The 18518-nt window shown below is 47.9% G+C and overlaps 1 protein-coding gene across 1 annotated transcript in view; it reads left to right on the top strand.

Moving 5' to 3' along the window:
- Window positions 1–3870: 3870 nt before the first annotated feature.
- Window positions 3871–18518, top strand: part of Rell1 (RELT like 1) — a 58196-nt gene continuing 43548 nt past the window's right edge. Inside the window, exon 1 of the mRNA XM_057772032.1 lies at window positions 3871–4099. Coding sequence (XP_057628015.1) covers window positions 4012–4099 — 88 coding nt within the window. The 5' untranslated portion in view covers window positions 3871–4011. The remainder of the gene's footprint in view (window positions 4100–18518) is intronic.

Genomic DNA, 18518 nt, shown 5'->3' with positions numbered 1-18518 from the left:
TAACTCCAGCCCTCAAGTGGGGATCTTCTGCAAGCAAGCACAACTGAGTTTATGAAGATGGCGGCTGTTTGGCTTGGAGGATAGTGCTGTAGAAAATCTGAAAGAAGTTCAAAAGGCCCAGTTTAGACATACAGTGACAAATTCAGAGGAGACGCTTCCTACTGGAAAAGGAAGCGCTAAGAGACCAGTGTCCTGCATTTCAGAGGCAGAACTGTGTGTGTGCAGGTTGAAAGCCCAGGCATGGGTGAGTGGATTTGTATCCTGGTTGGGCCAGGCAGCAGCTATGTCCTCTAGGTAGATGCCAAGCTACTTTTTAAGTTTTAATTTAATTTTTTTTAAAAAAGAAAACAAACTATCTTTTTTCATTTTACTTACCAATCCCAGTTCCCACTCCCCTCCTCCCATTTCCTCTACCTTTCTCTCCACTCCACCCCACATCCAAGACACCAAGCTTCTTTAATTCAAATTTTCTACAGCTTTGAAGTGAGGCTCTCTAATGCCACTTCTCCAAGCCAGTCATTGTTGTGAGGATTTAGTGACGTGAAAAGGTGCTCTCTCTGCACGTCTAGGAGATGAACAAATGAAGGCTGTCGTGACAACTATTTCTACATTCCATTTTGTTGTTGAAGAACAACTGGGATACCTCGCTTTGTAATGTCAATTTTATATAAGACCAAAGGGACCTCGGAGTCCTCTCTCATTTAAAATAAAACAATAGGCTTTTAGCTATGCTTTAAAGAAAGTTTTTCCTCGGGTAAAGGTTAGGGACCTGGGGGCTGGAGAAGAGAAGACTCAGCAGCCATGCCCATGCTACTTGTTACTCTTGCAGAGGAATCGGTTAGATTTCCAGGACCCACCTCTAGCTCACAACCATAGCCCCATTTTCAGAAGATCTGATTACTTCTTCAGACAGCCACAGGCACCGGCCACACATGTGATCATGTTTTAAGAAGGCTAGAGAAGTGGTTTGATGCTATGCTCTTGGAATTCTTGGTGATGTTTGTACGAACAGCCCTGCATGTATTTTTTACTGGCATATATTAACTGTACAAGATAATAGCTTTTTAAATATGATATTTGTCCTTTGGTTACAGTCATCCCCCACCAGCCTGGTCCCTTTCTACTTTCATGTCCTATTTTTCTTTAAATGTTGATTCCACATGAGATAAAAATGCAATGTTTGGTTTTTCCTGTTATTTTGCTTTACAGGATGGTCTCCAGCTCCATTATGTTTCCTGCAAACAGCATAGACTTTTTCTTCATTATTTGGGAAATGCAATAGAAATGCACGTCTTTTCTCCCCAAGGGTTAAGGGTTAAGACAAATCTTCACTTAAAAAAATTGTCAAGAAGCTGCTTAGCAGAAACTCAGATTGCTCCAGGGTCAGCAGTTCTTGAAACCAAAGCAAGCTCTCAGGGTTGTGCTTCCTGCTGGAAACACTGCGTCCTGCTGTAAACTGTATCCTGCTTTGCCACTCCAAACTAGCCAGTCACAAAATAACGAGAAGTTGCACTCTGACCATCCAGAGTGAGGCACAGGACCCCTTTTGTTTAGGAATAAAAACCCCGCAGGACACCCACTGGGTGTGGCTACACACCCCTTTGCAGAAGCAAAACTTTTTGCCTTGCCACAATACTTTGGATTACATGCATTTTTCCCTGGGATCCCAGACACATTTTGAACGGTTAGCCCTGTATTTTCAATGTGCATTGGGGTCCAGCAAAGGACATAGCTACCTTGGTAATGTTGACAATTTATAGTTTTAACTTCTAAGCTGGGGATTGCCTCCTTAGTAGCTAGATATTCATATGAATGTTTGTCCTCTTGTTTATTATTTTAGGGTTACTATTGCTGTGATGTAACACCATGGCCAAACTAATTTGGGGAGTGTCTTAGTTAGGATTTTATTGCTGTGAGGCGACACCATGACCACAGCAACTCTTGTAAAGGAAAACATTTAATTGGGGCTGGCTGACAGTCCATTATCATGATCATGGTGGGACATGGCGGCATGCAGGCAGACAGGATGCTGGAGAGGTAGCAGAGAGTTCTCTCCATCTGATGCTCAGGCAGCAGGAAGGGACAATGAGCCCCTAAGCCTGGATTTAGCTTCTGAAATCTCAAAGCCCACCCCACAGTGACACACTTCCTCCAACAAGGCCACACCAATTCCAATTAGGCCACACCTCCTAAATAACAAACAATGAGTCTATGGGCGCTATTCCTACTTAAGCGACCACAGGGAATAAAAGATTTGTTTGCCCTATGCTTCCACACTGCTCTTGGTCACTGGAGGAAGTCAGACCAGGAACTCAAGGAGAGCAGAAACCTGGAGGCAGGAGCTGACGGAGAGGCCATGGAGGGGTGCTGTTTACTTACTGATCTGCTCCTCATGGCTGCTCAGCTTGCTCATAGAAGCCATCAGCCCAGTGGTGGCTCCACCCATAATGGGCTAGACCATCCCCCATCTATCAATAATTAAGAAAAATGTCCTACAACTGGATCTGATGGAGGCATTTTCTCAATGAGCTCTAAGACGACTCGAGCTTGGGTCAAGTTGACATAAAACTAGTCAGCCCAATGTCTTTCCTTTGCATTTATTCTCAAGTTTTCCCTTTGATACACAAGTAGAAAAGTCTTTCTTCTTAGTCTGCTAGACTACAGGGTGCGCCACAAACTGGGCAGCCATAGTGCCTGCCTTTGGCTTCAAAGGGCAGGGCCTCAAACCTTCAGGCTCAATTACTGTCCCTAGCAATTCTCATACTAGTGCTGTTTGTAACAACCAAGCAGAACCACAGGAAGGATGTTAGAGAGGAGAAAAAAACCTCAGCGGCCATCAGTCAGCGTACAGAAGAACCTTAAGATCCAGTCTCCATTCAGTCCTTTGTTCTTGCTCAGCGTTTGCTCAACTCAATCGGTGAAGGCTAGCCTTAAGGAACTTGTTGTGAAGTCTCCAAGGGTTAGTTAAGATGAGAAGTAGCTATTCAGAAAAAGGCCCATTTCCCTTTAAAAATTCCTCTGACCTCTTAAGCCTGCTGTCCTTGAACCAGGTGCTGAGGTTATAACGTCAAGGGCTCACTTCCTGAACTGTGAAATGGGGTTAATACCGGCCTTCCGAGCCAACGTGAGTATATAAAGACCTAAGAAGTGACTGGGTAACTTGAAGCGCTGTTTCAGGGGAGTATTTGCAAGATGCAATGTAGGCACAGGCTTAAAACATAACCCAATCCAACTCAAGCAACCAACCAATCAAACAAAAGTCTTCCAAGTTTTTCCTGGAAATGTGTGAAGAAACCTTCCTCAACAGAAGTAGCTTAGACAGAAACAGCAAATGGGAACAACGAAAAGTTTTCATCTTTCCCCCTTAATTTCCAACCAAACGTGACTTTGAACACAGCATTTCTTCCTAGACCACTAACCCAGGTTAATTAACAGGCTAGAGACGCTAATAGAGAAAAAATATCGCTCCGTTTCACAGTTCTGTCTGTGGTTCATCCTGGGCTTCTTGGCCCAACCTCGGCCTTCCTCTTCCCACGCCTGACTTGCCCCAAGATCAAGGAGAAGTATCAACCAGCCCCCGCCTGAGGCTCCCGCGCTGCCGTCGCCCCGCCACCTTGCTGGGTAGGGTTTCGAAAGGAAGCCCGCCCAACCAGAGGAGGCGGAGCGGGACAGCAGAGGGCGGGACTTGGGGGCGGGGCCCCGGCTTACCCGTTCGCCTGACGCAGCCTAAGGGTTCCGAAGGGGAAGGGAGAGTAGCAGGGAGCGGCGCGGGGGTGTGGCGGGGGCGGGGTCATGCATTTGGGGGCGGGGCCAGGCTACTTGGGATCCGGGCGCGGCGGGTAGAGGCGGGGCTTCCGCGTGGTGGGCGGGGCCTCAGCGGCTCCAGGCCCGCGAGTAGGGGCTAGAGGAGGCCGAGCTCCGCGGCTCAATCTGCGGGGCGTCTCTGGAGATTCACCATCTTCCTGGATCTGGACGCGGCGGCCGGGGATAGGAGGGTGCAGGGACGTGGCGATGGCTCCGTGGGGACTCCCGGGGTCCGCTGTGCTCTCTGCCGCGGTATTCGTGGGAGGCGCCGTGAGTTCGCTGCTGGTGGCCCCGGGTGAGTGCGTGGTCCCGGCGGGGACGCCAGGTGCTGCTGAGTCGGGTCTGCACGCGGAAGGGAGCGAGGGGCATGGCGGGTCCGGGCTGGTTAAGTCCGCAGCTCCGCCGCGCCTTGAGTTGCTCGCGTCCTGCTCGGCCACGGAATGCGGCTCTGAACATCTGGGTGTCCCTGGGTGGCCCGGGCAGGGTGCGGCGCGCGGGGCGGCTCGGGTCCCTCCCCACCCTCCTGCCGGGCTCCTGCCTTCCTTCCCCGCCTCTTCTGGACCGCGAGCTCCCAACCCGGAGTCTTTAGAGTGTCGCCTTGTAGGGGCGCCATCTCCCCAGCCGCGTGCCCCGGGTGCCCGGCTGAGGACCCCTTTCTACCGTCCGGATCCTCAAAGGCCTCGCCAGTCGAAGATCTTGATACTCGGGAGCGGGTGCTGCCCTGCCGCTGCTTTCCTCGCTCTCCTATTTTCTTTTTCATTATGTTAAAACCTTGAAAGTTCGGGCTTTGCAGGTGGTTGTGAATTCTTGTAGTAACTCAGTAATTTCGCGCTCCTTCCCATTTATCCTGGATAAATTAGATCGGAAAAGAGGACAGTCACTTCTGTAATGCACGCTGCTTTTCCTTTGTATCAAATCCTGTCATCACAAAAGGATGACCCCTCTGTGGTCAGGGTGGAAGTCACCAGCTGAGACGCTGAGTGCTATCCTCAACTAGGAGTCACCAGCGAGAGTTTCTAACTGAAATCTCTTAAGACGTCTGTCTCCCTTTTACTTAAGGAAGCGCTGCCACACACTCCTGTTTTTATAAGACACACACCAGGGATTCTCAAGCATTGTTTCCCCCTCTTAATTGCCACCTCATTGCAGTAGTTAAAAAAAAAAAATAGACTTAAGCCTTCCTGGCCATTTGGGGTTACCACAGGCTGATTCTTACGTCAGCAGTCTCTGCCAAGCTGCCTTCAGGGGTGGCTCCTCTTCAGGCCCAAATAATAAGCAGCTGGAAGGCTTCCAACAGCGTCTGTCGCTTTTATAAAGTACAGGCATTGCTCTTCTGTCCTGAACATTCCAGTCACTTGGAGCTTTGAAACTGGCGTATCAGTTGGCCTTCACTTTTTCATAGGAATCCCAACATGTTAGGAAGGGACCAAGAGATAGATCATGTGTCTCTTGAGTATTGATTAGCAGGTTCACATTTCCTTCAGCCTTTTCACCCAGGGGAAAAGGAAGCTGGTGACAGGTTTTACTGGATGGCAGATTTTCGTGCGCATCCTGTGTCTTTGCTGGGACTTGTAAATGCAAAATACGTTCAAATTAGATTGGAGGTTGCAGATAATGTCTGTCTGGAATCACTTGTTGCAGAGTTTGGAAAATAAAAAAGCTTAACCTGGGAGTCAGATTGTTAAAATATACTTCAGGAGGCATGCAGCCGGCCTTCATCAGAGGAAACCCATTCCTGGAGTAGGTTTATGTTTTGCTGGGTTTCTGAACAACATCCAGGTATCAGGCCTGCAGTGCGACTGAAGAAAGAAAGTCTTACCTAGCTGTGCTACTAGTCACCTTTTTGGTGAAAGTTAATGCTTGAGAAGAATGAATGAAGTATCTGAGATAGCACCGATGTGGGTTCAGATTTGCTAGCAGGCTTTGAGGCCTGAATCAAGAGATGAGCCCCGAACAGCTGGCATCTGATCTCTTTGGAATCAAAGCTGAGAAGCAGGAAGAAAGAGGTAGGAACTCACAGCCAGCCTGCTGTGTGCTTGGCTGAGCACTTTGTGTGTATTTTAAAACTAAGATGTATTTATTTTCAGTAGAGCAACTGAGGCCTGCCACCATGTAAGTTCTGTATCAGTAAGCATTGCGTACGTTTTGTGTGTGTGTGTGTGTGATGATAAAGCCTGCTTGATTTTAAACTCATTTTCTTTCTATTGCCCGCCCCCAGCTTCCTAGAGAAAATAAGAGCATAAGTCACCCTCAGCAACATGACTTAGTCATTGTACGATAGTTTTAAGATACCCAAACATTATGTCATGAGCATGTAGTTATGTGCAGCCGTGCAGTGGAGAAAGGACAGATAGCTTCACAGTGGGTGGTGACAGTCTCTCTCACTTCCTTTTTTTGTCAACTGTCTAAAAAGTGGCATTAGAAACACTCTACCAGCCGCAGAGATGCTTTTCCTTGTCTTACCTTATTTATGTACGTAAGTTCTCTGGTTCCTCAGCCTCTGGGCCCACTGACTTCTCAATTTTCCTATCAGACAGTGGGTGCAGCCCTTGAGTGGAGAGGTGCGTGAAACAGACCCAGGGCCGGTGCTTTGAGAGGCCCACGCTCTCTGGGCTCCGTGGGCCTCCATCCAGCCTCAGATTCCTCATTTAGATGCTGAAGATATATTTGATTAAATTCTGGGTTCTCCTTTGCCTGGGTAGCTGCCCAGCTGAAGAGCCACATGAGACACAGACATTGGGGGCAGTGTTTGAAAAAAATAAACTGTTTGGAGCTGGGTTTTTCATGCTTACTCCAAATTTAAAGAGGCAATGAGAAATGTTACTAGTGACTGTCATTTCTTTTTCTTCTCTGTGTATTTCCTAGCCCTTCAGGAAAGAATGGGGTGGGCAAACCGTGGGAGGAGTTGGATTTGACTCGGTCCAGGTGATTCAGACGGAAAACTTTCATTTTTACTTTTTTAAAGCATAGTTTGGCTTTGATGTTCAAGTCTTATTACACGTTGGGTCATTTTAATTACGTTATTTAAAAATGACACACATTAACAGATGATTTTATTTTAAAAAAATCTGGTGTAGGTTTGAAGGACAAAAATTGGGCATGGGGCACTGTGGCTTCTGGGCTTTGGGTGGTGGAGTGCCTGCCTGCCATGGACAGGCGTCCCTGGGTTCAGTGCCTAGCACTACAAAAAGCCCCTCCCCCCAAGAAAAAGAAACAAAAACAAAAGAAGAATCCAAACTGTTATTAAAGCTATTATAGCTGTTATTCTTAGTGTTGTCCAGTAATCTTTGTGGTTTTTTTTTTCTCTACCTGCTTCATGGCAGGTCATGGGCTTTGTACTCAGGTTAATCCTTATAATTCCATAAGACTGATTTTGTTCCTTTGTTTATGGTGGAGAAACAGTGTCTGAGAGCTGCAAAGTCACTTGGTTTTATCCAGGCTTTGCCATTCTGTCATATCCGTTCAGTTCCAAAGTGCATTCTGAACATCTCTCTCTCTGAAAGTTCTTTTTATCCTAAAATGTTTATGGAGAGTCACAGGAGTGTGACTCCCTCTACAGTATCCTAGGTAGTTTTGAAAAGTCCCTCCCTCAGTTTGTGTGGGAAGAGGGAGAGAATTACCCTTGATTTCTGACCTAGAGGCCTTGCCTCAGTTAGCATTCCATTCTTGTCTTCAGACATCTTGACCTCGGATAGGATCTTAATGCTGGCGGTTTAGCCACAGTCCCCTTTACCTTTGTTCCCTGCAGTCTTCCTTGCTCACGTACTGGAAGGTGTCTTGCAGGGTTCAGTCATGTTGCTTTCCGTGTTTTGTGTTTTACCTCACCGTGCCTCCTTTCAGGAGGTTGTTGTTGGTAGTAATTGTTTTAAAATGTGATTTAAAACTGCATTGTTTCTCAGCAAATACCTTTGTCCACATGTTTGGTCTAATAGTTGATTACTCACATTGGAAAATAGGTTGTTGGAAAAGCAGCTTGCAGGTCAGTGGTGTTCCCATTGTTCGGCCGTTGAGAACTGACTGCTCCAATGGTCTGCAGGTTGTCCTGGTTTGCGCTTTTATAGAAGCGGTCTGAAATACTCATCTCTTACTCTTATTACCTTTTCCTCTGAAAATAAAAAGTACTTGCTAATTTGTTAGGCAAGTGTTGGCACCTTATTTAATTTGTTTTAATCTTGGGTTTTTATAAGATTGGCCATTTTTCTAATATCCTTTGTCAGGTTGGGTCCCCCCTCGTATCCGAGGCATTTACACATTGCTGTAATCTTTTCTGGAGATTTTTCCAATATAAATGTTGCAGAAATGGAGGACTTTTGTTATACTCTGGCGGTGGCAACACACAGCACGCCCCAGCGTGAGATGTCCAAGTGTGTGTTTGATCTCACAGAAGTTGAATATCCATATGCTTTGCTGCAGTAATTCAGCACATTTGATTTCTGAGTGAGACACAGTGTGCATTGAATGCTCACTGCTACCTTTCTGGAGTCACGTTGCCTGGAGGTTTTCAGTTAAAGGACTCATGATCCTGCCTTTGCTTTTCCTGCTTCATCTCTTCGTGTTTTCTCACATCTTTTGGGAACCAAGTTTAAGTATCCTGTGTATATATCTAAAACATCCCATGGAGAAATAGGACTCTTCTATAGCTGAAGAGAAGGCTCAGTGGTTAAGAGTGGTGACTGTTCTTACGGATGGCCTGGCTTTGATTCCCAGCATCCACATAGCTCATACACTGTAGGTCTAGGCATGCGATGCTCTGTTCTGTCCTCCACGGGCACTAGTCACGAACATAGTGCATATACATACGTACAAGTAAAATAAATACGTACACATAAAATCAAGAGAAAATCCATCTTAAAATCTTACACAGATTTGAAAAGAACGACCAATCGCCAGTAAAGAGTTTTAAAGACAGCCTAATAGCCACGACTAACCCTTCTGCACAGCGCTTCAGGAGAAGAAAGTCTGCCTTGACATTCTGAGTGGAATCTGATAAAGACACCTGGAGTCTGCTGGGGTTTTGTCTGCTCGGTAGCTTTCTGGGTGAGTGCTCGCTGTAATGGAACCTTGACGGGTAAGTCGAGAGGCTAGGCTGGCTTTCCTTGCTGCGTTTCTCTGCCAGTTAGTGACACGGCTCTCTTTGTAAGGGAAAGAAATTGAATCCACCAGGGGATGTTTTGGACGGTGGTGGCTACCCCAGGCAATCTGAGTTCTTGGGGCCAGTCATCTTATCTTGGGGCTCCTTTGGCCAGCCTGCTTGAACTCAGGAGACCCAGTTTCCATTCCTACTTGCAATACCCCAAGGCCTCCTTGTCTTTCCTCTTTTGGCACTGTCCTGGGATCCCAGAAAGAGACAATTCCCCAGCCTGGGTTCTCCTGTTTCCTGTGCCAGCTGCCGACCCTCTGAGGAGCCTCCCGTAAACTCCCTCCCTCACTTGGTTTGCAGACTCCTGGGTATAACAACATTCCAACCACTAATAAAAAGTGCATGTTGTACAGAGAAAACAAATCTTTAAGCCATTTTTCTTAGCTGTATTATGGAAGAAAGTGGCCAAGCTGCCTCGTGTGGTTATTGTAACGGTTATGTGAGATAAAGTACGTGAGCGTTTGGTGAAATGTTTGCTGTGCTTAAAGGGTTTGTCTTCTTAGCCTTTGTTCCTAGTCAGACACTAATATTTCACATGGGAAGGATGAAACAAAGTTCTTAGCCACTCCAAAGCTGGGCTTAAGCCTTTGACCCCAACACTAAGAGTCTGAGGTGCAAGGGATTACGGTTAGTTCAAGGTCATCTTGAGCTGTGTAGTGAGTTCTAAGTTAACCTGGGCTACAGGATGAAATTTGGCTTAAGCAAAACAACAACCAAAACAAATCCAACACTAAACACACCAGAAATGTCATTTGTGTTTCTGCCATTCCCAAGAATTCGTTGTCCTGTCCCACAGAGCTCTGGGTTCTGGTGCTGATGATGGAAGGGGCAAGAGAGGGTTTTGAGGTAGCAGGATTGGGCAGTATTTCCACCCTAGGGGAGGAGGACTAGGAGACAATGGTCTGGACGGTGTGGGTTCTCTTGGGAGGGGGTTCTCTTGGGAGGTAGTGGCAAAGCCATTGACAGTCACACTAATAGAAAGAAGGAAAGAGGAGGCAAAGAAACCATTACCTTTGTAAAGATAGACCACGAGGATTTCTTTTGGAGGAACTTTGGGGGATTGATTTATCAGTCTAGTCAGCCAATCTAGTTGTAGGCTCAAAAATGTGTCTGTGTTTCCTTAGGACTTGCAGTAATGATGATGTTATATGCTTTGGCTATTGAGGGCCTAATTGGCTGTTGGGCTCTTTACTCCCAGGGATGTTTGGATGAGATAGAATTCACGACAGGAAAGCAGAGTCTGGAATGTTATGGTCTGGAATGTCCCTGGCGATGTCCTCAGAGTTGGTGTCGTGGAGAGGAAACTGAGGTGGCACCACCAAGATTTCAGAAAGCTCCTTTGCTCCCTCGGGATCTCTCCTGTCCTGTTGGAGTATCCTTGCACTGACATGGACCCAGCAGTCGTCTCTGTTCCTGGCAGGCAGGGTTCCTTGGTCCACACCTGCCCCTGGGGCTCACTTTCAAAAGTCTGCTTCCCCAGCTCCTTCACGTGGGATGAACCTGACCTCAGCAGAATGACTACCTATTATCGGGGTGACTGTTGTTCTTAGTCAAATGCATTTAGAGATACTTGTCTTGTTATTAGCCCCTTTGCTGTGCATATGGGGAAACTGAGCCCAGACAGATTCTGTGTCCCGCAGGAGTCAGGGGCAGCTCATCCCTAGCAGCCGCTAGGGTGACATCATGTGTAGATCTTGTTCACTGCTGGAGGCCCAGGTCCCAAGGCAAACCTGGACTAGAATAGGCATTTAAAATGTGAATGAAGAAAGAAGGCTAGAACTGGAATCCAGGCAATTTCTTTACAGAAAGGAACGTCATCTTCATTACCTCGTCTAACCCCAATTACCTCTCAGAGGCCCCACCTCGTTACACCACAAACATCAATTTCGGAATTAAGTCTCAACACAGTCAAACCATAGCAATAGGTTCTTCTGATTGATTTCATCTTTCACCAGATATTAACAAAGCATCTTACTGCACATAAGGCACAGAGGGCAAGGTGATGTGAAGGGCCTATGGAATCCTTGCCCATGGAGCTGTCAGAGAAGGTGAGTGCTGTTAGCACCTCAGTCAGGAAAGAGACTCACTGAGCCAGGGCGCCTAACCTGGGGCTGGGGGTGGGGAGCGTGGAGAATTGAGAATCCAGGCCAGGTTGGGCAAGCTTTCCAGAGCAGACAAGGGTTGAATTTTCACGGCACAGTTGTAGGGAAGAGCTGGGTGAAAGGAGCCAGTGGTTGCCGAAGAGGGTGTGTCATGGTTTGGCTATGGCTTGAGTCTGCTCCCTAAGGGTTTATGTGTTCACATCTATTTCACACTGTGAGGCTTTCAGAGGGTGGAAACTTACTGCATGCCGTGTTTAGAAGCGATTAGGTGTAGATACAGCCATTAGTGTGGCATCCTTGTGATTGAATCCTTAGAGTTTCATAGCTGAAGAGAGGCCAGAGGGCGTAGACAGGGAGAGTCTCAGTGTGTTTCTTACTCATACACACGTGTGTACATGGCCCCCATGTCTCCGTGTGCATCCCTGAACCACCCCGAGACTCTGCCAGGGAAAAGACCGCCATCTGATGGGGTCTCCGGCCTCAAGATGTGTGAGCTAAGTCGGCTTCCCCTTTAAAAAGTTGGTGAACCCAGTTGTGTTACTGGCAGCTGAAATGGGTTAATACAGGAGGGAAGAAAGCAAGCTAGGCTGCAGCTGTGTTTCTCATACCTAGGCCTCACTGGAGGCTGCTCGTGGCCTGCGTGGCCAGCTCCACCCCAGAATAGCAGAGACAGTACAGTAGGCTTGGGGTGAAGAGGAAGAGTTTGCTTTTCTGTCACATGTCCTGGTGATGGTGACTAAGCATCAGATGTCAGCAGGGGAGCGTGGGGGAGGAGAGATGGTGGGCTTACCCCTCTTTATTCTCCCACCCGTTGTTTTGGCCTGTCCTGTTCCGTCTGGTATCCATGCTTCCAGCTGAGATCAAGGATGATGCTTCTAGGAACCCTTTCCTGTGGCTTGTCTTGTGATGACCTGAATTCAGGTCAGGTGTGCGCTGTCCCTTTCATGTTATTGGTCCCCCATTATATGTACTTATTGCCACTGTATGTTTCCTCTTAACTAGAAATCTTTGTAATGGCCAAGTACGTGAGTTGTGTTAAACATGAGATTGCTTGCTCAGATTTAACTTTTGCAATCACGGTGAGGAGTAGGTCACCAGAGGCTGTACCGTTCCTACTACTACATGTACTAGGGTACCGCGCCTGTAGTGCACAGCCTGCACTACAGGACCATTTGCAAGCCGGGCAAGGGGCTGGAGATTTAAACACACAAAGACACGCAGACAGAGCCACGGGTCATCCTTGAAACAAAAGTGCTCCTTTATTGTGTACCAGAGCCGCTTAAGTATGGATCCTTAACTGATAAGCCACGCCCCAGCCAAACCCACCAGAAGCTCCCCCCCCCCATCAGAAACTCCTGAAGGTCTCCTGCTCAGAGCAGCTGCAAACACAGGAAAACAAGTTTGCTCAGAGCAGCTGCAAGCATAACAAGTTGTTTACAGGAAATTCAGGGTCTGGGTCCACAGCCCCCAACAACAGTCTGTTTTGTGGAACAAAGGAAAGTGAGACTCAACCGGGAGTAATCAGGATGAGAGCAAGATTTCACAGGGGAAGCCAAGAGGGTGAGCATCCCTGGTCCCCAGATGTTCCTTCTTTGATGTGAAATGGCACGTGCTCTCTGCTGTCAACAGTTGGAGGGAAGCTTTATATTTAATAGGCCTTTTTATTTCTTGCTCCATCTGCTGAAAGAGGAGACCAAGGCATCTTACCAAGTGAACCTAGTCAAAAATAGGTAATTAACCCAGGAAGTCTTGAGATATTGCCTGCTCTCCCTTCCTCCCTTCCTCTCTCTCTGGACAGAGTCTTACTGTGTAGTTCATGCTAACCTTGAACTCACTCTGTAGTCTAAGTTGGCTTTAAATGTATGGTTCTGAGGTGGGAAGGATGGCTCACATGTTAAGAGTGTTTGCTGCTTTTGCAGAGGACCCAGGTTTGGTTCCCAGCACCCACATTGTGACTCACAACTGTCTCTAACTCCAGTTTCAGGGAATCTCCTGGCTTCCACGGGATTGGGCATGCAAATAATGCATATCCAAAAGTGAACAAATAAATTGTGTATTTGTAGTCCTCCTGCTTCAGGCTCATGAGTGCTGGAGTTACAGGTGTGTGCCACCGTGTGAAGGTGGCAATGCAGTCAACACATGATTAGATTTAGGAATGTTTTCTGTCTGGGTGTGGTAGTGTTCACCTTTAATCTCAACACTCGGGAGACAAAGGCAGGTCATTCTGGGCTAGCCTGCTCTACATAGTGAGCTCTAGGCCAGCCAAGACTACAGAGCGAGATACCTGTTCTTCCTCTATAAGTTATGTTTTCTAAAGCTTTGGCATGATAGAGATATGAGGGAAGAAATATTGCATTTAATTCACCAAAGGACACCAGTTCTATTACCTTTCCTGGCCGGCTGGTTAAGTTAGTGTGAGTGGTAGACGAAGAACCTGTGTGCCACGTGCCACACAGGGCCAAGGAGGAAGAGCCGCTTTCAGTGCTGGTGACTTGCCAAGACGCCTCCTCTTTGCATACACACAGGCATGACATGGCCTTCTGAGATTCCTCCAGGGAGTGGAAGCTTGAAGCACTCTGTGGACTTTGTCTCACTATGTCAGGTCGGGGGAGGCACCCGTTTCCCCCATTCTCATGGCCCTCCGGAGCTGGAAGTTCCCGACACGGTCATGCTGTATTAGCCACATTATAGGAAGCAGCAGCTGTGACTTCCTGGCGGCAGCAAGGTGGCAGGTGGCTAGCCACAGACATGGCTTGGTTTTCTTTTTCACGTGTGTAGTCTCTGCTAGCATGGCCTAAATGTTTCTTACTGTTTCCCCGGATATTTCCGACTTCTTGCCTCTGCTAAAGGCAAAATACAAAACAGCCACCAGGCCAGAAGCCAAGGCCTTGAGCCATGCTTAGGTTTGGGTAGTTGGGCTTTTCAGGGGTAACATATTTCACACCTGCATTTGCCAAGTAGGAGCCTGGTGATAGCTGTTGCAGCTGGAGCTTGTGGATAACTTTATACTCACAGCCCACAGTTAGTTGAAACATGGGGCTTTCTTTATTGGAGATACTGCAGGGTACCTATTGTATATGTGGAACCAGTGAACAGCCATTTTAGTTTTTGTCTTGTGAAACTTGGAGAAGTGTCGATAAGCCATGAATGGGAGTCCTTGTGACGTAATGGAAAAAGGAGTTTGGTGTAATCAGGATCACAGACTTCAGTATTGTCTGGGATTACAAGAGTAGACTTCCTGTTTGAAGTGAAGGACAGAAAGGACTCCATAGCCCAGAATTGGGAATTTAAGCGGCCCACAAAGGGGAACTGTAGTAGACTGTACCTAGCAACCCCGTGGAACAGCCTGGGCAGAGGCTCGGGAGCTCGGAACAGGGGTTATTGCAGCTCGTGTAGAACAGAGCTTCTCCACTGGGGAGGCTAAGGTGAGGCCCCTGAGCGCTGTGTAAGCAGTGGCTGTCCCGTCAGGCTGGGGAGTGGAGAATGGAGGGCCAGAGGAGCGCAGGGCATTGGCGTATGATGGAAGAGCCCCAAACATTGATATGAATGGGACTGAGTTTGTAGCAGGTCCCGGACTGTCAGCGAGGTGGCTGGGCTCCTTTTCCTGTATCTTGGTTGGGTGGAGGTAGGGAGGAGAGCTCAAGGGAGCCCAAGTGCAAAATAATGCTTGTTTTGTTGTTTATACGTCTTGGAGTCATCTGCAGGATCGAGGAAATAATGCCTCCTTTGTAAGTGACTCAAGTGCAAGCTCTAGAATGCCGTAGTGATGTGTGGATAGGAAGAATCTTTCGGCTTTAGGAACGAAGGGAGCGACAATCATGAAGTCAGTGTAGTGGGTCCCAGTGAGTCCTGCTCATGGGACAGCCAAGAAGCAGTCGTGGTACCCACTTGTCTCCAGTCGGCCACTCCTTGGAAACCATACGAATCAGCTCGCATGCAGGATCATTAGCTGTTGAACATTTATTTTTGGAAGCCCGTCGGACTTTTGTATTTCCCAGCCCTGCTGTTCTCCTAGTACACGTTGTTGGCGTCGTCTCCTTTAAGGCAGTTTCTATAAGTAAAACACAAGGCAGCATGGGGTGCTTAAAGCCCTAGCTTGGCCAGGGGCACCATCTGTCTCACTTCCTGCGGGCCTGTGTCTCTGCTTTTGGGCGCCTCGTGATGTCTCTGGACGGACTGGGAGAAGGGCAGCCTCAGAGTGGGCTAACATCGTTTGGTGTCTGTGTGCTGTGTCAGACAGTCCTTTCACAGACGGTGGACCCCATCTCTGGAATGGAGGGGAGAGGACTTGAGGAGGGAGGGGCAATTGTTGAGTAACGGGAGACTTGGTTTTCTCCGTGCTGAGGCAGTGCTGTACCTGGAAATATTGTTGAGTAGAAATCTTGATGTTGGTCAGTGTAATTGTCCCGCGCCTCTCATCTCTGGTGTGGATTTCTTTTAGAACTCCCTGAATTTCCTAACTTATAAAAGGGAGTGTAGCAGTGTGAGCCTCTCTTGGCCATAAAGAGCCCCCTTGACCACACTTGAGATTTCGGTAATGAAGTGACTGTGGGTGGGGCCTACATAGCATCAGCTTGGAGCTGGTGCGGAGAGGAACCAGTCATTTGTGGGAGGGGCCAGAACTTTCTGTCCTTTCCTTGATCTCTGGGGTTCAGTGGACATCAGCTAATGATTGAGTCCATCACTCTTCCTAAAAGCTCTGCACCAGGGCAGTGAGGGGGCTTCTAGGTGTACTGCTCGCCTGTACTACGTGACAGTACGGTACTACTGTATTGTGGTGCCTGCACTATAGGACCTTTTGCGAGCCAGGCCTGGAGATTGAAAGACACACAGACAGAGACATGGGTCATCCTTGAAGCCAGCATGCCCCCTTGTGTTCAGGGTCCGCTTATACAGGGATAGCCACACCCCAGCCAAACCCACCAGAAATCACTCAGAAATTCCTGAGGGTCTCGTGCTCTGAGCAGCTGCAGGCTGTTTCAGAGCAGAGGAAAACAAGTTGTTTATAAGAAATTCAGGATCTGGGGGTTCACTGCTCCCAACACTAGGGATGAAATCAGGGCTGTGCTGGCAGGTGGTACCCCTGGAGAGGTACCAGAGGTGTGGACACTGGCCTACCTTTGCCCTCTGCGGCCCTTCCGATTGGATATGGGGTCTTATATCTTCTTCATACTAAATCTGTGGTCACGGAGACTGCTTTCTGAGTTCTCTAAGTCGCTCCAGTGACTTATTGAAACTGAGGGGACATGTGGAAACCCCCAAATTTGTAAACAAACAGAAGTGCAGTTGGCCAAGAGACTTCTTGGAGGCTGGCCTCTGAAGTAGGGACCGTCCAGTGGGGATAGCTCTTAACCAGTGGGTGGGCACTAACTCCAGGTTGTTAGAATCAGAATTTAACTGAACCCTAGGACACCTGGTGGATGTTAGAAACCAGAATTAGTTGAATCTCATTGGGAAGCCATATGTCTCTCACCACTAAAACATGCCTGGAATAATCTCTGTAGTTACACTTGTATTCTACTTAGAGGAAGACTCAAAGGAATTTGCAAAATAACAGGAAAGCAAGTTACCAGGCCATTGCTGTCCTGTTTGTATGCTGGCATCATGTGTTTTCTTTGACCGTTGATTCCTGTGGTGGGTATGGGAGGTCTCATAGCACTGCTTCTGCTCCCAGCCTGTGGAGATCTGGGATGTCACTGTGGAGGGGCAGTCCTCTTAGTGAGGGTTCTGTTCTGTAGTCTGGGGTACCTCTGCAGAATGAATACTGCTGCTAGGTTGGGCCATGTGAAAATGGAGGGAGCCAACTATTTCCCCTGTGGTTCCAGCAGTTTCGTGTTTGAAATAAATAAAGACTCCCTGCTGATTTCATTATCTGTAGTGAAAAAAATCCACTTCTTCTGACTATCACTAACATTTTTAGAAAATGTAAGGAAATAGAGAAAAATGTTAATGTTCTACAAATCAAAAGTAAATATTGACTAAATTGAGAAAGTATTGTCTAACACTTTACTTTTTGTGCATAAATTACTCTTTATTTTTCTATTAAATGTTTTTGTTATATGTATGTGTTCATGTGCATGCATCACATGTCATAGCATAGATGTGGCGATCCGAGGACAGCTTCCCGGAGCCCATTCTCCGCTTGTCTACTTACGGCTCTGCCTTAACTCTGTGTCGTATTACAGGAAGAGCTGTGGATAATCTCGTTCTGTGGAATTGTACTGGACGCCAGAAGCACCTCAGAGACAGCAAAGCAACAGGGTCCAGTGCCTACTGTCTCACCTCTGCTTCTTGCTAAATTTGACCTCTCTGTGGTATAGTGTTTATATCTGTAAAATGGGGCTTAAAATAATATCTGCCTCACTGGATTGTTGTCAAGGTTGGATGTGTTAATAAATCTATAATGTGCTTGGATAGTAATGGTACAAATACATATATATTTGATTAGAGTGTTTTTTCTATGTATACATATTTATATTTAATTTTTTTAATTGGCTTTGTAGCTCAGGCAGTCCTTAAACTCAGAATCTTCCTGCCTCAGCGTCTGTTCTGATACTCAAGTACTGTGCCAGGTTTTCAGAGCTCCCATTTGGGCATCATGCTAATGCCTTTCATACTTCTTTTCCCCATCTGGGGTTTTCCTGATCGCCTGTTTAATCTTCCCAGCATTCTTTTTCCTAGTTGATCTTCTCCCCCTCCTTACCCCACTTCCCTTGGCTCATTCTCCAGAAGTAGTTGAGGGGATTTCACATCAGGTGACTTAATGGGCTCAGACCTTTGAAGTTTCCTGGCTGCCCCTCTTCACTTCCCAGTTCCCAGGTACCCACGAGCCTGACGTGTGGGAACAGCCTGACTGAGCCTGTGACTAATCACAGTGCCCTCTGTTTAGGACTTCTGGAGTTTTCTGTTTAATCATTTTCCCTTTCCTGTTCCTGGAAGGAAGAGAAGCTTGGCTGTATGTGACTGTGAGAGAGCATGGGAGCTGCTGTGGCTCTGCCCTGCGTGGGAGCCTGCTGTGGCTCTGCCTTGTGTGGAGTTTGCCTGCTGTGGCTCTGCCCTGCGTGGGAGCCTGCCTGCTGTGGCTCTACCCTGCGTGGGAACCTGCGTGCTGTGGCTCTGCCCTGCGTGGGAGCCTGCTGTGGCTCTGCCTTGTGTGGAGTTTGCCTGCTGTGGTTCTGCCCTGCGTGGGAGCCTGCTGTGGTTCTGCCTTGTGTGGGAGTTTGCCTGCTGTGGCTCTGCCCTGCGTGGGAGCCTGCTGTGGTTCTGCCCTGAGTGGGAGCCTGCCTGCTGTGGCTCTGCCCTGCGTGGGAGCCTGCTGTGGTTCTGCCTTGTGTGGGAGTTTGCCTGCTGTGGCTCTGCCCTGCGTGGGAGCCTGCCTGCTGTGGTTCTGCCCTGCGTGGGAGCCTGCCTGCTGTGGCTCTGCCCTGCGTGGGAGCCTGCCTGCTGTGGTTCTGCCTTGTGTGGGAGTTTGC

The sequence above is a fragment of the Chionomys nivalis genome, chromosome 6, assembly GCF_950005125.1.
Source record: "Chionomys nivalis chromosome 6, mChiNiv1.1, whole genome shotgun sequence".
NCBI classification, from domain to species: Eukaryota; Metazoa; Chordata; class Mammalia; order Rodentia; family Cricetidae; genus Chionomys; species Chionomys nivalis.
The sequence above is the reverse complement of the archived record's forward strand: the minus strand, read 5'-3'. Positions and strand labels throughout refer to the sequence as shown.